The 14,709-nt window shown below is 53.7% G+C and overlaps 5 protein-coding genes across 5 annotated transcripts; 2 read left to right on the forward strand and 3 right to left on the reverse strand.

Moving 5' to 3' along the window:
* Positions 1-382: 382 nt before the first annotated feature.
* On the forward strand, positions 383-6,751 carry BO82DRAFT_287645 (guanine nucleotide exchange factor DCK1; the record flags this gene model as incomplete). The annotated part of the gene is made up of 2 exons (XM_025631588.1): positions 383-6,181; positions 6,230-6,751. The coding sequence occupies 2 exons, from the start codon at positions 383-385 to the stop codon at positions 6,749-6,751; spliced, it is 6,321 nt and encodes a 2,106-aa protein (XP_025490095.1).
* A 666-nt stretch (positions 6,752-7,417) lies between these two features.
* BO82DRAFT_375975 (40S ribosomal eS8 domain-containing protein) lies at positions 7,418-10,115 on the reverse strand (the record flags this gene model as incomplete). Its single annotated transcript, XM_025637509.1, has 4 exons — positions 7,418-7,810; positions 8,054-8,783; positions 9,450-9,977; positions 10,042-10,115. The coding sequence occupies 4 exons, from the start codon at positions 10,113-10,115 to the stop codon at positions 7,418-7,420; spliced, it is 1,725 nt and encodes a 574-aa protein (XP_025490096.1).
* Positions 10,116-11,097: 982 nt separating this feature from the next.
* BO82DRAFT_355893 (DUF2470 domain-containing protein) lies at positions 11,098-12,427 on the reverse strand. Its single transcript, XM_025635573.1, has one exon. The coding sequence runs from the start codon at positions 11,928-11,930 to the stop codon at positions 11,208-11,210; it is 723 nt and encodes a 240-aa protein (XP_025490097.1). The 5' UTR covers positions 11,931-12,427; the 3' UTR covers positions 11,098-11,207.
* Positions 12,074-12,837, forward strand: BO82DRAFT_120892 (uncharacterized protein). The gene has a single exon (XM_025629884.1). The coding sequence runs from the start codon at positions 12,217-12,219 to the stop codon at positions 12,670-12,672; it is 456 nt and encodes a 151-aa protein (XP_025490098.1). The 5' UTR covers positions 12,074-12,216; the 3' UTR covers positions 12,673-12,837.
* A 56-nt stretch (positions 12,838-12,893) lies between these two features.
* On the reverse strand, positions 12,894-13,857 carry BO82DRAFT_355895 (uncharacterized protein). Its single transcript, XM_025635574.1, has one exon. The coding sequence runs from the start codon at positions 13,715-13,717 to the stop codon at positions 13,220-13,222; it is 498 nt and encodes a 165-aa protein (XP_025490099.1). The 5' UTR covers positions 13,718-13,857; the 3' UTR covers positions 12,894-13,219.
* Between the last annotated feature and the right edge of the window lie 852 nt (positions 13,858-14,709).

The raw sequence follows: 14,709 nt of genomic DNA on the forward strand, positions 1-14,709 counted from the left end.
CGACTCGCATTGAAACATTCTACGCTTGCGTTTCGCTTATTGGAAATTCATTCACTAACCGCACACTTTCCGCGACGTATCTAGTGACCTCAGAACCGCACCCCTAAACCAAAATAACCTTAAGAAAGACAGCACGCCTCCGGGTCGCAATCGATTCGCGCTCGCACACGTCTGACGGATTGCCCGCATTCCTCCCCTTTCCACTTGTTGCAGACGGCTGCATGTAGCGCCCCCCCTTATCTCAATCTATCAGGCCACAGATTCCATTCTACCCCTCGCGACCCCGCTTTCGTGGTGCTCTCTTCATTCCTGAGACGATCCCCCTCCCTTTGAAAACCACCGCGGCGGGGTGTTTTCGGAATTGCCGCCTCGCATCGCAGTTATGCCCTGGCGGCCTCTGCCTCGCATTGCTTTTGCTGTGGCCATCTATCCCTTCCAGCCTTCTACCCCGGCAGACTTACCCCTCGAGCTTGGCGATGAATTGTACATAATTGAGCAAGGAGGCGCTGATGGGGAATGGTGTCGCGGCTATCTGGTCGCTCCGCCGTCGCTACTGGCGGGACTGACCAGCACCAAGGGACAAACACTAGAGGCGAGGGTCTTTTCAGGCATCTTTCCACGGAACTGTGTCGAGATTCGCGAGGTCTTGGGCGACGGGGAGAGGACTATAACCAATGGAGACCGGTCGAGCTTAGTCTTAACGCCTGGCACTGAGGGAGATGTGCGAGACAGCATCACTTCCTACCACGACGATGAGGGCCCGCTTGGGGAAGTTTCCGATGTGGTGATTGCGAAGAAAGGAAAGCCGTCGCAGATCTTCATCCACAGACTCGACGATGACGATCAGTCGAGTCCACGCTCACTTGTGAGCCATACCCTCGGCGCAGTCTCGGTACCTTCAACACCTGTCATTGTGGCTCCGCGGGACCCTAACGCACCCAAACCGGCCGCACCAGTGCCGATGCTCAAAATTGGGGATGAAACGCCCACATCGCTTTCGGAACCGCTCGTCGATGAAATCGCATCCTGCCTGCGCGAATGGCATTCGACCAATTTACACCAATTGCTATTGTCCCGCCAGTACGAAACCGTGGACGAGATGTCGAAAATCGTACAAGAACTCGACCTTGCAAGGCGACAACTTCAATACAATGTGCTCACGGCCAAGGAGAAGGTTCAATTGCGACAGGAGGTAGTGTGGAAGCTGGTTCAGGGTAATAAAACGTTGGGCGGAGAAGTCATTGTCAGAGATCCCCTGCAAAGGGGTCGTCTGCTCACGGGTGACGATTCTGCGGTGCAATTGACCAAGTTACAATCCGAGATGAGTATGCTTGATAGTACCCCCGCACATCAGTCAGACGCGGCTTCTCTGCATCATTTGCTGTTGGAAGTGAATGCTGTGTCTGGCCATGCGCCAGGGCCCGTGACACTGGCACTTTATTTGTGTTCACAATCGGAGACTGGTGCTCTGACTCCACTGTCAGAGACCTACCTCCTCGACATTCCTTCCCCTGACAAATTCGCAAATATGGGTCAGAGTAGCAAACTCAAGACTCTCTTTACCGACATGAGCAACACGGATTTTGGCGATGACACTTCAAACGGTCCAAAGCTGTATTTGATCGTGGCCGTTCGAGCATCGGAAACCGCCTCTGTAACCAGCGCCGCAGCTCAATCAAGATCTTCACTCTCGCGCGACGGCTCCACGATCAGCAGAACCCCCACCGTAGCCAACCACGCGGCGAAGAACAGTCTGAAATCCCGTCGCAGTATGATGTGGACATCAAAGCGCGGCGCGACAAGCACCGAAGTGCTAAAAGAAGCTAGCAAAGGACCCCCGCGGTCTTCGGAGAGTGTCTCAAGCAATAAGGAACGGGCCAGTGGTGGCCAACCTACAAAAGAGTCAACGCATATTCGGACATTAGGGATCGGCTTCCTGGAAGTCTCCCAAACCTTACGCTCGGAAAAAGATGCAGAGGAAGTGATCAACATTTGGTCTCCATCTGACGATAGCGATGAGAAGGAAGGACGCGCCGACAATTTCGACAGCGTCGTTCGCACCCTACTCCCAAGTTCGACTGGCAAGTATGTTCGATCTCAGCCAGCTGCTCGGCTCCATCTTCATCTTTCTCCGCACACCAATCCCGACGCAGATGCCTTGGTCCGAAAGAATCCTACCACCATGCTGAACGTCACCCAAACCAGACGCATTGGCTTTTCTCAAGCCCCGACCAAACCCAGATCTGATATATACGTCACTGTCTCTCACGCCACTTTCCCTGATGATGCCCTTCTCTCCCATCCCCAGTCAGGTCAAGTCCCTGTACCAACGATTACTGGCCTTCGTAATCTGCAACTGACTCTTGAGGTCCGGACCTCGTCAGGAGCACGCGTTGACCGCTGCGTTTTCCCTGCATCTAACCAGCCTTCACAGACCGCGTGGCGGACCACGGTAGCTGAACGAGGCGCGCCGTGGAATCAGACAATTCGGCTTAACATCCCGACAGACCAGATCCCAGGATCGCATCTGATAATGAGTATCGCAGATGCCCCGGAATTCCCCTTTGCTCTGGCCTGGATGCCTTTGTGGGACAACAAGGCCTTTATGCGAGATGGCCCTCATTCACTTCTGCTGCATGCTTACGACAAGTGTACCTCGAGTATTGAGAACGGGAAGGGCGCTTATTTGTCTCTCCCGTGGAGCTCACTCGGTAAGAATGAGTCAGCAAAGGACGAAGCTATCACAGGACCCTTGGCTACATTGCGCCTGGACACGCACTTGTGCAGCACCGAATACTCTCAGGACCAAGTAATACTCAGTCTTTTAAACTGGAAAGAGCGACCTGTTAATGAAGTTTTGGATACTCTGAAGCGGGTACTCTTCGTGCCAGAAATCGAAATCGTGAAGCAACTCAGCAGTGTCTTGGACTCATTATTTGGGATATTGGTTGAGAACGCTGGAAATGAAGAGTATGAGGACTTGATCTTCAACAACTTGGTGACGGTTCTGGGCATCGTGCATGACCGACGGTTCAACCTTGGTCCGCTCGTTGACCACTATGCTGAAAACCAATTCAACTTCCCCTTTGCCACGCCGTGTCTTGTGAGAAGCTATTCGCGCCTTCTTCTGGCCAACTCTGATCCACAACAGTCGCGCAATTTGCGCGCCACATTTAAGGTGGGCCGACATGTTCTGAAGTTTATCATCAATGCCCGACAACAGCAGAAGGCCAAGGAAGAAGGCATTGGAATTACCCGAGTTCAGTCAACCTTCAATCGCGACTTGCATACCATTTTCAAATCACTTGAAGCTCTTATGAAGGACACATCGCCTGCGACGGTGGGGAGCAAAACGCTCGTGGTCCAGCATTTTCACACATGGTTGCCTGAACTATCTAAAGTCCTCGGGCGAGATGAGACGATCATGATTGCGCTCAGTTTCATGGATGCCTGTAAAGACGTCAAAGGGATGCTGATCCTGTACAAGCTGGTTCTCATTCAACATTACACCCGCCTCGATATTTTCAGCTCCGGCTCGGAGAGACGGAGCCTGATCTCCAGCTGCATCAGCTGGTTGGCTCCGTACTGGGGTGCGACAGGGGCTGTATCTGACCTGTATCGCGACCAAGTACGCTTGTGCTGCGCGGTGATCGCGGAGTTGTTGAAGCAGCCTGATTCTCTTATTTATGAGTTCATGCCAAAGATCGTTTCATCCTACTATTCTATTATACCCGATGGGGTGGAAGAAACCAGCTACCTCTCCTTACTTTTCAGCAAAACGTTCCCGTTCCAGGTCAAGTCCTCGAAACACTCGCAGCGGTTTGATGAGGCCTTGGTTGAACTTTCTGCGATCATGGCCGCTACGGCAGCGGTGCCCAACCCCAAACGGCCCCGGTTGAAGGGCTTAGAGCTGTCTGCTTTCCTCTCCCAGGCATTCGAGGTTCATACCTCGATACTGAACTGTGAGGCCTATCCTGAAAGCTGGCTCAGCGTGCATGTTTACAACCACCGCGCGACAGTCAAGAGTCTCGAATTTCTTGCAGGAATCCTGATCAAGAAATTTCTTCCAGCTCCGGAAGAGGCTGAGACTTTCGACACAAGACTCTGGGAGAATTTCTTCATGACTCTGCTCAAGGTGGTTTCAAGCGAGGCGCTTGCTCTCGAGACTTATCCAGAGCAGAAGAGACGTGCTATATGGAAAATTGCTGGCGATGTTCGAGAACAAGGCGCGGATCTACTGCATTCCAGCTGGGAAGCCATTGGATGGGAGACTACCGACGAGGAGAGTGAGCGCTACGGATTGAGTAAGCTGGGCGGCTACCAAGTGCAGTATGTTCCTGGACTTGTGGCACCCATTATCGAACTTTGTCTCAGTGTGCATGAGGGGTTGCGACATGTTGCTGTCGAAATCTTGCGGACGATGATTCTGAGCGAATGGGGGCTTAACCAGGATTTGTCCATCATCGAGACGGAGGTCATTTCCAGCCTTGATAACCTATTCAAACGGAAGAATATGAGTGGAAGCGTGGTGCAGAAGCTGTTTATTCAAGAATTGATGGATCATTTTGAGGGCTACTCTGTGTTCGATGAGGATCTCTCCGAAGCAGTCGGTGCTTTGATTGCTACGGTGGATGAGCTTCTGGATCTCTTTGTAGCGTCACAAGGCGGATCGATGGCCGAGAGTCTGCATACTCTTCGATTAATGAAGTATATGAAAGACATGGGCCGAGAAGATATCTTCATACGTTACGTGCACGAACTGGCTCAAGTTCAAGCTGCCGCAGGCAACCTCACTGAAGCTGGCCTGGCGCTTCAATTCCATGCTGACTTATATGACTGGGACCCGAGACGGACACTGCCGGAGCTGCTCAATCCTGCTTTCCCTGAGCAAACATCGTTCGAAAGAAAGGAGTCGTTATACTTCTCGATTATCCAGTACTTCGAGGACGCCAAAGCTTGGTCGCACGCGCTGGTGTGTTATAAGGAGCTCACGCAGCAGTACGAAGACACGACTATGGATTTTGCCAAGCTTTCAAGGGCCCAGAGTTCCATGGCCAAAATATACGACCACATTGCGAAGCAAGACAAGCAGATCCCGCGATACTTCCGTGTGTTGTATAAAGGACTCGGCTTCCCACCTACTCTGCGTGACAAGGAATTCATCATCGAAGGTGCTCCGAACGAACGGATGGCTTTCTTTGTGGACCGTATGCAGAAGGAGCATCCGGCGGCGCAGATCATGTCGTCGGGTGAGATTCGAGACTACGAGGGCCAATTCCTGCAAATCAGCTCTGTCAGCATCTACCGGGATGTGGATCATCCAGTTTACCAGCGGTCCAAGGTTCCGCAGTCAGTCAGAGATCATTTGCTGGTTTCTGAGCCTTGCCAGTTCACAACAACGCTGAGGAGACATGTGCGCGACACGGATGTGACGCAACAGTGGGTGGAGAAGCTCATTTACACTACCGCAGAACCCTTCCCCAACATTTTGCGTCGCAGCGAAGTGGTGGAGGTGAAAGAAGTCTCGCTGTCGCCGTTGCAGAGCGCTCTGGAACGGACTTGGCGCAAGACTCAGGAGCTGACGTTGCTACAGCGGCGGGCTGCATCTGGTGAGGACAATAGCCTGAATAACCTAACGGAAGCAGTGCAGCAATTACTGGATCTCAATGCAGCCACTCCGAACTGCGTTGCGTCTTACCGGCAGTTTTTGTCCGATGTGCCAGACGAGGACGAGGGTGGACTGGTGACGCCCAAACCCGCTGATCCGATGAAGAACGCAATGGCAGTAGCTCTCATCGACCATGCGTTGGCGATCAAGCATGCCCTGGCGCTGTACCACCGCCCGGCCCACCAAGCCACGCAAGCGGAGTTGATGCGTCGGTTCGAGGAGGCATTTGCGCCGGAAATTGCCTCACTCCGTCCAGTCGAGCCTGAGACTCCTCCCAGATCCCCACGCAAGTCTCCCAACTCGGTGGAAGGGCGCCAGAAGCCGTCTAGCTCACGAGCCTTGAGCCCGGAGCAGGAGTTGATTCGCTCCTCGCGCAAGACACATGGTCGTAAGCACTCCGCGAAGCAATCAGTCAGCCATCGGATTAGTGTCATGAACCCTTTCAAGCGGACCAACCATGCGGCAAGCAACTCGGTGACTACAGTACAGGAGGAGCCGAAGAAGCAGCCAGGCGTCAACGGAGCCCAGGCAGCTGAGCAAGGTCAGGGAGAATCCGGCGAGCATGATGATGCGGCCACGATTCACAGTCGCACTACGATCCAATCGCGCGATACTCAGACCAAGCGACGGAGCCTCTTCGGCGAAGTACTGCACAAGCACGGCTCATCCCTGTCCATCAGCAGCAATGCTCCCGAAGAGACCCAGGGCCAGAAGGAACAACGGTCAAGAAGTGCTTCTCGGGACACTCTTGCCATCTCACAAGATTCCGTCAGCCGCACGACTTCTCGTACCAACGGAACTGTTGAGGGGCGTCCCTCGGTGAGCGGTCCGAAGACTGGGGGATGGTCGACTATTCCTTCAATCAGTGACTACCCACGGCCCGTGACGCGGAGCAGCATGGCATCTGTGCGCAGTCCGGAGATCACCAGCCCGACAGGACATAGTAACGGGCACAGCAATGGCCATGGTCATGGCCATGGGAAGCGCGATTCGATGATGAAGCGATTCAGTCTGCTCAAGGGCGTCAGTCGAAAGGGCAGCCGTCATGACTTCAAAACGGAAACTCCGCTGCGGGAGGAGTGACCTTTATTTTTTTTTTCTTTCCGAATTCTCTCCCTGATATTCTTTTCTTCTTAATGTCTGGACATTAACCTTTTTAACTGTGCATTTTTTTGACCTATTGGACCAGCGTTGAATTCGACCTTGTCTTGCATTGCAGCGACGCTTTGATCTTACTTGACTTCACTTCACTTCTCATTCTCAACCCTTTCGTCCACCGATCCAGGCACGATATTTTTTTTTTCATTATTTTTACCGAGATACCTTATTTCTCTTTCCCCTCCTTCTTTCCCTTCTATTGGATCTCATTTGTGATTAGAATATTTGTAAGATATTTCGACGATCTGTCCGGACCTTGCATTCAAAACTATACCCCGGAGAAGGTGAAAGATTCACGGAGTGGGTCCTGATAGGTGTATATTATTAGGTAGTTCGGTGTTGTATACAAGATTGTTGCCGAAATTCAGTATCAGTAACAGTACACAGTGTACATTCTCTCGGTGATATCGAATGGGAAGCAAGGTGGATATATAACAATAGAACAAAAGCAGGCCACAAACAACAAAGCAGACAGAAAAGCAACTAGCAAAGCAACCAGCAAAGACAACAGACATAAGGTCATTTCTCGCTCTCTCTTTCTATCTTCCCTCTATTTGAAGCAATCTCACCTCTTCCACCTTGGGCTTGGGTCTAACTGCCCTCATCCACAACAACCGGCAACTCCATCTCCACCAACCAGGGCGCATTGATCGGATGATACTGCACATTGACCACGCTGGCGTTGACGAAGAGGGTCTCCTGGCCCGGGTTCAAGGGCATCATGCTGGCCTTGCTGACGTCGACGCGGGCGCAGTGCTCCTCGCGCGTGCGCGGCTGGTCGCACTGGATGATCGAGTCGTTGCCCGTGCTCCACTCGCGGCGCATGGCGCCGTACCCCTCGTGGATGTGGCCGAAGACGTGCAGCCGGGGCCGCGCCCGCTTGACCGCGCGGTACAGGTGCTCGCACCCGACGCTGACATGGTTCGGCACGACCTGGTCCAGGATCCCGTACGGCGGGCCGTGGGTGATCACGATGTCGATGTCCTGGCCGTCCGGGATCGGCGCGGGGGCCACGAACCCGCCGCGCCCGGAGTTGGCCGCGATGGCGCCGCGCGCCCCTTCGCCGCGCGAGCCGGTGCTGCCGTGCGTGCGGGGGCGTTCGCGGGTTTGAGCGGTGGTTTCGTTGGGTTGGGGTTCTTGGTGGTGGTGGTGATGATGATGATGATGATGATGATGATGATGATGATGCTCCTCCGTGCGAGTTCCGATTGCCGGATTCCCATCCACACCGTCACCGTTTTCCGTGCCATCCTTCCCCTCGCTGCCAGGCGAAGAGGCAGAAGGAGCAGAAGCAGGCGGATTAAACCGATCCACGCCGCGCTCATACCCAAACGCCCACTGACAGAACTCCGGCGTCCAGCTCGACGCATACACCTTCAGCCGTCTCTTCTTCTCATCATTTCCAGGTAACTCGAACTCATGCACCCCCTCCCCCAACAACCGAATCCCCGCCTCCCACGCCTCCGGACCGGTATACAGCCGGCGAATCTCCTCGGGATCCTCCAGTTGTCCGGGCTCCGCCTTCCCGGAACTGATGTTCGCCGCGGATGCCGTCGCCGACGGCGCCGTGTGGTCTGTCCGATTGCGGTGGCGGTGGTGGCCCAGCGCCTCGTAGTAGGGCGCGTCGAAGGTGATGTCGTGGTTGCCCGGGATGACGAGCTTGAGGCGCGCCGGATGGGATTTCAGGTAGGACAGGGTGGTGAGGTGTTCGTGGCGGCGCGAGACTTTGGTGAGGTCGCCGGCGTGGATGAGGATTTCGGCGGCCGGGAGGGGGTCGAGGAAGGCCGGGGGTGGGGTTGAGGAATCGTGGTCGCGTGAATGTGAAGAGGAGGGGGAGGAGGAGGAGGATGGTGAGGATGTTGGGGGTTGCGGGGTGAGGGTGTGCGTGTCGCTCAACAGGAGCAGGGTGGTTTTTTCGGTGGGTTGTTTGCGGTTCATTGTTTTTGTTTTTTTTTGCCTACGTGTTGCTGTTGGATCGTGGATGGTGACGTTTCTCTTTGGATATGGGTGGTGGGTGGTGAGTTGAAGATTAGAGGTAGCTGTGGGTGTTTGTTGGTGGGAATGGGGTTGTATGTAGGAGGATGGATGTTGGAGGAGAGATGGTGTGATTCAAAGGCCGGGGGAAAGGAAAGTGGGTTAAACCAAGATTTGTTGTACTGGGGATATCGAGAATGCAGGAGAGAGGGGATAATTATATCATCGATGGGGGTGGTTGATGGAGTATAACAGTGAAGGAGGGAGTATAAGATGAGAGAGAGAAAGGACCGCGCGGGTGAAGTCTCTCTTTCGTCATCAGACGATCAACCCAGTGCCTACGACGGAGACACTACGCTTACACCAAGGCTCAAGTCCAACCAGGCAACATACACTTCACTACCTTGACCCTACTTACTCTATTCACAGTCTACTGCCTGCTACCGAAAACCCAGTATCATCAAATCTGAACTTTGCATAATTCATCCATTGCTCAGAGCTACCAGTTCATTACATTGCTAACTCCGAAGAATAATAATTCATTCCCTGCCGAAGACCACCACCAGCCACAGCGCGCGACGAGATATCCATTTTTTGTAAAATTTTATGAAATTGGAAAAATTTTATATGAAGTAAACACGACGCTTACTTGCGGATAGCACGCTGGTAGAAAGCCAACTCGTCACCCTCGAGGATGTAACCGTCCACGCGGCCGCTCTGGCCGGGGCGGGAGGAGACAACGGCGTAGAGGCGACCGGACTCGAACTGCTTCTCAACGGCGCCCTCGACCTTGCCGTGGTCGGCGAAGCGAGCAGCCTGCTTCTTCTGGACGCTGTTGCTCTTCTTCTCCTCGGTGACCTCGGCGGTCTTCTGCTGGCGTCTGCGGCCCAGGGGCTGGCCGTAGTGGGCCTCGTACCATTGACGGAAGGGGGCGGCATCGATCTGGACAACGGCGGACTTGGTCAGGGTGTTGGTGCGGACCAGCTCGTTGTTGGAGGGGTGGTAGGCCACGACGATGACACGGGTCTTGCGGGAGACACCCTCGGAACCCCAGGAGAAGTTGCCGGAGTCGAGACGGAGGGCACGGAACTTCTGGTTGCCACCGCGGGTGCGGACGAGGTGGATTCTCTTAGCACCGATACGGGTGTTGGCGGCCTGGCGACCCTTCTCGAAGGCTCTTGAAGTCGACCATTGTCAGTACCACTTCTGGGGGCTGGACTCGCGACTGGTGTGTTGCATACCTCTTCTTGCGGTAAGTGGCCCGCTTGGCACCGGTGGCCGAGCGCTTGTGGCGCGAATCACGAGAGATACCCATATTTGCTGATCGTGGGGACTGAACCAAGACAGATGATTAGTGACCTTGTTTCGTAGAGCTGGATGCGATATCCCTATCTGTGCAAGCCACAGAAATTCTTCCTTCGTTCCTCAAAAGTCTCGTAATTGATGTCGTCGATTGGGGGTGTTAGAGCGAGCAAGCAAGTGATCAATCAAGCGTCCAATTTGTTGTCGGCAAAGAGGCGATGAGTCGAAAGCAGGAAAGAAAAAACTTGACGTTGCAATTGTGCGATCCAACCGAATGTAGATAGACGGAGAATTCGATCACAAGAAGACTTATCGATTCAAATGATATAAAAAAAAATCTTCTTGTACCGGCTCCCTTGCCAATCGTGTGTCGATATTTTCACCGCCGGTTCTCCTGTCGTCGTATTCTTGCTCCCCGTTCTTTGGACAACGGCTTCACTTCGAGATTCGAGATCGAGACTTGCACGCGCACCAACCGACTGTGTCGAAACGAGACCGGAGAAACAGAGAGAAAAAAAATCCAGAGCTTCAAGAAAGGGATCGCAAATGATCACAGAGACTGTTGCAATAAACTCACCTCTAATCCTGCAGCCCTTCACCAGGAACGCAGCGGGCAAGGGTCGATGGGGTTGGTCGAAAGAGTTGTTGATGCTGGTCGTCGACTGTCTCGTGAATTTCGCACTGTGGCTCGCTTGTTGGGGGGAGACACTTGCCCTACCCCGGGCTAGGCTGCATGGGGCTAGCCGCATCAGGTGACCTGCTGAGTCATTCCGCATCTCGCCAGGCGGTTTTCGGACACACTGAGTGGCGGTCCGTGGTCTTATCTAATCGGCGGCCAAGGACCCGTGACGATGGCCACTAGCCCTATCTCGGTAGTTTTGCGCTAGGCTTGAAACGGGTTTCCCAGCAAACGACCGGACGGAGTGGACCGAGCATTATTGCAGAGGGCAAGGAGCCCGGCCGGACAAAGCACCGCAGTGTGGACAAGACTACCAGAGTACAGTATCTCTATTCATACTAGGTACTGTAGCATAGCCTATCTACCTGTACCTTAGACCTTATCATGAACACCACTCACCCCAATCCCTGTAAACACTCAACAGTCCTACTTCTGCTTCGCCTCCTCCTCGCGCACCAACCGATCGAACCGCTTGAATCCCTGAAACCCCTCGACCATTGTCGACAGCAGCCACGCCCACCACACCCCGGACCCCAGCGCGACCCCATGCTTCCGTAGCCGCGTATACGCCAGCACCGACGCCTCGAACGCGTGCACGACCAGCGTAAACGCCAACACCGCCGGCTGCATCCGGGCGCAGAACCCCGCGAACCCCTGGGGCCACCACCACCCGGTCTCCAACCGCAAGCCCTCGTACACCCACCCGCCCGGCAGCAGATTCTCCCGCCGGCTGAACGCCAGGATCCCCGAGAGACAGATCAGGAATGCGAGGACGTCGCCGGGCCGGGACGGAACACGGTAGGTGGTGATCTTGATGTCGGAGAGGTGGAGCCGCTCCAGACATTCCTTGTGCATGGCGACGAGGCGGGCGCGGGTCTCGCTGAAGGATTGCAGCGGCGGGTCCAGCGCCACGGTATAGCGGTTGCCGCCGTTGTTCTTGGTGCGGATGACGAGGTCGGAGAGCGTGATGGTTTCGAGGGTCGCGGTCGAGGCCTCCGCGGCGGAGACGCCGTTGTACGCGCGGAGGTAGTAGGCGAGGGAGTCTTGGTGGTTGGCGTTCATGTGCGTGATGGTGAAGGATATTCCATTGTTGCTTTTCCCAGCGGAAGAGGAGGAGGGAGATGATGATTGGGGTTGTGGAGGAGACATTTTGTTTTGATCGTTCTTCCTCGCTCGTCTGGTTTCGATTCGGATTATAGGTAAGTCACTCGATGGAAGAGGTCACAAGTAGCGATCTGAGAGTTGTGTCTATATACTACTCAATGAACGGTGAGTCACGTCAGCAGGATATGTAGTGGCGGTAAATGTGGTAGGACACTGTTGGACATGAAAATGAGTGACTTTCTGAGACGAGGGACCCCCCTTTGCGATGCCAAGAATCCAGAGGGGCCGCCGGAGACCTGCGGGCTAAAAAGTCACCCCATGCTTCCTTCGCATGTGTTTTCCCGGTGCAACCCCAGTTATGGGTTCTTGCATTCGACTGATATGGACTATGCTGTCTTCTTTGTGTTCTTGTGTTCACAGCAGTGGGACGGCAGATTTGTCTTCTTCTCGGTCTCGGATGGTCTCCAGTGTGGTTGGCTTGACATACGCCAAGCCGTTGTATAGTCGGAGAAGCCCGCACCACGTTAGGGGATTCCCAGCGATGCGGCGGTGTCTCATAGCAGCACAATTTTGTTTGAGGACAACCCTGGAATACCATATGGCAGGGTCACAGACCATTGGTCAGCCAACGGCAAGCCTGCTAATTGTAGTCATCCGAATTGATGTCAGCATGGTTGCCACACGCATCCTTGTCATAAAAGATAGACATAAGCAGCGGTCCCCTATGCATGCTACACGAGCGAGGATCGATCGTACACCGTGCCAAGGTCCGGATGCATTGACTTGAAATAGAATATTACATTTACCGCTATAACGCAAAATGACCAACGATGGGAGTATAATTATGCACAACAAACACTAGCCAAGACTCTATGAGAACAGCTGGACAACACAAAGAATAAAGCGACAGTAATCAACCAGTCAGGTAAAAATCCTTTCATAAATCGTCGTAACGCGACAAGCACAGGGCGGCGGGAACGGGATGTTTTGCGATGGCGAGGAAACTCTCGAGAAGAAATTCAGATGGAAGGGTCGCTCTCGAAGCACAACAGAATCGAATCGGTGGAGAGCATGTCGGATCATGCGCTGCGTTCATCAAAGAAAATTCGTCAATCCGTCAGGTTCTATTTCAGTTGCTTAAGCGGAGTCCAACGGGAGTTTTTGTGGGGGGGTGGTTGTTGATTTTCCAGTGTTGCCGGGTCGGAAAACTCCCGAGGACTCTCTCTCATAGGAAAGATACCTCGAAGGTTCTCTTCGAGGCGAACCACAAGAAAACAGACAAGCACGAGAGAAAGGAGGGAGTTCGGGGGTATAGTGCAGGAATGGGGGGCCACTTACAGCAGAGCCAATGTCAAATCACCGTGGATGCGAGCCTTCAGCTCAACCTCGATCTCCAAGTTCAGTTCCAACTTCAGGCGCATACCCTCCTCGTCTGCGCCCTTCTGATCGTTCGAGGGTGCCGGATCCATTGCGCCGTTGGAGAGGTTCTTGTTGTCGCTGCTGCTTATCGTAGTAGGCTGCCAGCGCTCCATCGCCTGCACAGCCTCTTGCTCGTCATCATCATATTCATCGTCGTAATCATCGTCATCGTCGTACTCGTCCGACGCATAGTCATCCGAGTACTCTGCATCGTCATCGTCATCGTCGTAAGCCTGGCCTTGGGCCTGAGGTCGCCGGCGACGCTGGGCCGACTGCTTCTGTTGCTGCGGGGCTTGATCTTCCTCTTCCTCGGAGATGTAGTCATCCGAATCGTAATCAGTCTCCGAGTCATCAGGGTCGTTTGTGTAAGTGGGCTGTTGAGTCTTGGGTTTCTCGGCTTGTGCGGTGGCCATAGTGTATGTTGTTCGTTGCTGCTTGTTGGTGCAGGGAAGCGGCAATTATAATAGCGTAGAAGGGCGGTTGCAACAATCTGGTCAAATTGCGTTTATACTACTCTGTATATCTGTGTGTATCTTCCGAGGAATTAAGTGTGGCTAGTGCCTAGGCGCGTCAGGTCAACGACGAGTATGAGTATGTAATCAAGCAAAACGAGAGGAAGGGAAAAAAGAGGAATAGAACGAGCCGGAGCGAGAATGGTGGGTTTACATACGAGATGGCTCAACACCGATGGGACGGGACTGACAAGCGGAAGGCGAATCGTCAGAGGGCAGAGGGTCGAAGAATGAAAGAGACGAATAGGGTGAGTGGTACGAGCAAGTGGCCTGTGAGGAAGGACAGGTCTGGCAATGAAGCAGGCGTAATGGGCCAGGAAACATTGCAATCTTTTCGCATGACCGACTGGAGTAGTCAAGCGATATGACGTCTGAGGGGCAGGGAAGGAGAGCCAAAGAAGCGCCTCCGCACCACGGACATCAACGACATCATCGTTGTTGCAGCGTCGCTCCAGCTTTCAGGTCAGGCGATTCTTGTTCGGCCGGGCCACGTTGTCTGGACCCTCGTTTGAGGACGCAAGGGGTGATGATGGTGGTGGGGTTACAATGACCACCGAATGAATTCATCGTCATCATGGGGTTCACATTAGGTACGTAGACTGTACTGATTGTACAGTACATTTTGATAGAGCTGACGGAGAGAAGTACACGTTAGTACATAGTACGTACCGGAGGATAGTTAGTGTGACCATCGGGTAACCAGAATCGCGTGTACTCGGTACCTGGAAATGCCAGAGGTACGGCCGAGAGAAGAGCCATGGAAAAGTGCACTGCGGGTCATTCCAAGAGGTCAGAAGAAGAGGCAAATCGGCACTGCGTATCCGATCTTGACACATTCCTAACTTTGGATTTTGGCTTCTATCAACTTTTGAGGGCTATGAAAAGCAGCAATT

The sequence above is a fragment of the Aspergillus uvarum genome (assembly GCF_003184745.1).
Source record: "Aspergillus uvarum CBS 121591 unplaced genomic scaffold BO82scaffold_41, whole genome shotgun sequence".
Classification (NCBI taxonomy): Eukaryota; Fungi; Ascomycota; class Eurotiomycetes; order Eurotiales; family Aspergillaceae; genus Aspergillus; species Aspergillus uvarum.